General features: G+C 37.9%; 1 protein-coding gene across 1 annotated transcript in view; it reads left to right on the forward strand.

Moving 5' to 3' along the window:
• Positions 1 to 2,199, forward strand: part of LOC107755750 (versican core protein-like) — a 42,856-nt gene that overhangs the window by 9,906 nt on the left and 30,751 nt on the right. The window contains exon 6 of the mRNA XM_016572646.1: positions 213 to 506. Coding sequence (XP_016428132.1) covers positions 213 to 506 — 294 coding nt within the window. The remainder of the gene's footprint in view (positions 1 to 212; positions 507 to 2,199) is intronic.

The raw sequence follows: 2,199 nt of genomic DNA on the forward strand, positions 1-2,199 counted from the left end.
TCATATTATTAGGGTATTCCTCCTCCACTCAGGGCCAATATGAGGGTTTTGATTCATTGACTGGCGCTTTGAAAATACTTGTTAGCAAGACTTTAATGATTATGATTACAGTCTTAACATGCATGCTGTTTTTATGACAATCTCAAAATGCAGCTAATTTTAGATATAATACAAAATGTTTCTTGTGTGTTTTTTTTTTTTTTTTACTTCAGGTAATGTTTTCTTTGCGCCCACACCACGTAAGATGACCTTTGATGAGGCCAAGGCTGAGTGTGAAAGCATGAATGCAGAGCTGGCCTCACCTGGTCAAATCCACGCTGCCTGGAGACAGGGTCTGGACCGCTGTGATTACGGATGGCTGTCTGATGGCAGTGCTCGCCACCCTGTCTCCGTACCCAGAAGTCAGTGCGGTGGTGGTCTTCTGGGTGTCCGCACCATGTACCGCTACCGAAACCAAACAGGCTTCCCAGATCCCAATATGAGGCTAGGAGCATACTGTTTCAAAGGTAAAAACTTTACACTAAGCTCATGAATTGTTTATGGCGTGATAAACGAACACCTGAGTTGCGAGACTAGCCACTTTACCAGCTGCTTTGACGTCATTTCTCTCAGTATGCGTATTATGGAGCCTTCACCCCATTAAACACATAACCATGAGCTCCAGACTTACTGTGAATGCCTCTTAAGGGCAGTAAATCAAAGCAGAATATTAGTTAAATTGAACCACTTTTTGTTAATTGAGGTTCTTTTAAGTTGAGACGCCTGGTATGGAAAAGTTTACATGAGAGCTCATTCTCCAGTGATTCCCTGACCTCATTCTGCTGCATTCTGGGTTGCCGCCCGTTTCTAAGGCAACCAAACTGGGCTTGGTTAACCGGAGGGTTTAAACATCCAGAGGTCCGTTTTGCTACTGTAGTACTTTGTGGCTAAAATGACATATGCTTGTCAGACTTTGCCTTGTGGTGTTGTAGGTACTCAGACTTCAGAAAGACTTGATGTTCCCATCAGCATGGATGACCTCATAAGAACAACCAGGGGGACCAGTCTCAAAAGATAAACAGCATTGAGACACTTCAAAGTCCCTTTAAAACACGTTAGTCTATGGGCATTTTGGTAACACCTTTGAGCAGATACTGGTAATGGGCATATCAGCTAGGGATGCATATTGTGCATACTGCTTATTGATATCATAATGGTAACGGCTGATATTAAAGATTTTTTTTTTAATTTAGCAGTCAATATTGGATATTTAATTGTGCTAATTTCACATTTTACATTCTGATTACTCTTGCTGTTATCTAAAGCTCACCTAGAATTAATCTTTGAAAACACAAATTAATTAATAACACTGTTAAAATGTAAAAATTAAAATCCAATTATATTATTGTACATTACAATGTTGTCACTCCTAATTTCACTTTTAGCATTTAAATGCCTGCTTTTAGTTTGTAGTGTTTTAATTTTCATTATAATATCAGCTAACTGCATTTTTCAGGGAGGTCTACTAATTGCATACAGTATATGATTGATGTCTTTTAACTGAAAGGTAAGAATTCCTTCACTAGAGTTGCCATATTGAGATTTATGTTTTCTCCCATTCATTTTATCTGAATTATAATGAATGAAACTTTATTTGCCTCCTTTCCTTTATGTTTCTGTATAAGTCTTTTGTTGCGTAACATACCTTTTTCATAACTTAGGAGCACAGCACAGGCCTAAAGACATCAACAAAGATTAAAGGGGTCATATGATGTTGCTAAAAAGAACATTATTTTGTGTATTTGGTGTAATGAAATGTGTTTATGCGGTTTAAAGTTAAAAAAACACATTATTTTCCACATACTGTACATTATTGTTTTTCCTCTATGGTGGTTGACTCTTAACTTTTATAAAAAATATCTCTTTGGATTTGAGACTTTAGTCTTTGAAACTTTACAGATCTTCTTTATGCACCAAGAGCTTGTAACACTCCAAAGAGAAAGGAAAAATTGAAATCGCATCATATGACCTCTATAAAAATGACTTAGTTGTTAACTATTACTTTTTCTTTTTCTGTCTCTTTCCGCTGTCAGACTCTCTGTCCTTCCTGTCATTTGCACCAGCGCTTATCTGAACAGACATGAAGATAAAAGAGAACGCTACTACCAGAGAGCTAAAATCAGTGGGTCTCGCTAATCCCTGACCTGGGGGGGGGGAGTT

This window comes from Sinocyclocheilus rhinocerous, unplaced genomic scaffold, assembly GCF_001515625.1.
Source record: "Sinocyclocheilus rhinocerous isolate Xijiao unplaced genomic scaffold, SAMN03320098_v1.1 scaffold171, whole genome shotgun sequence".
Taxonomy (NCBI): domain Eukaryota; kingdom Metazoa; phylum Chordata; class Actinopteri; order Cypriniformes; family Cyprinidae; genus Sinocyclocheilus; species Sinocyclocheilus rhinocerous.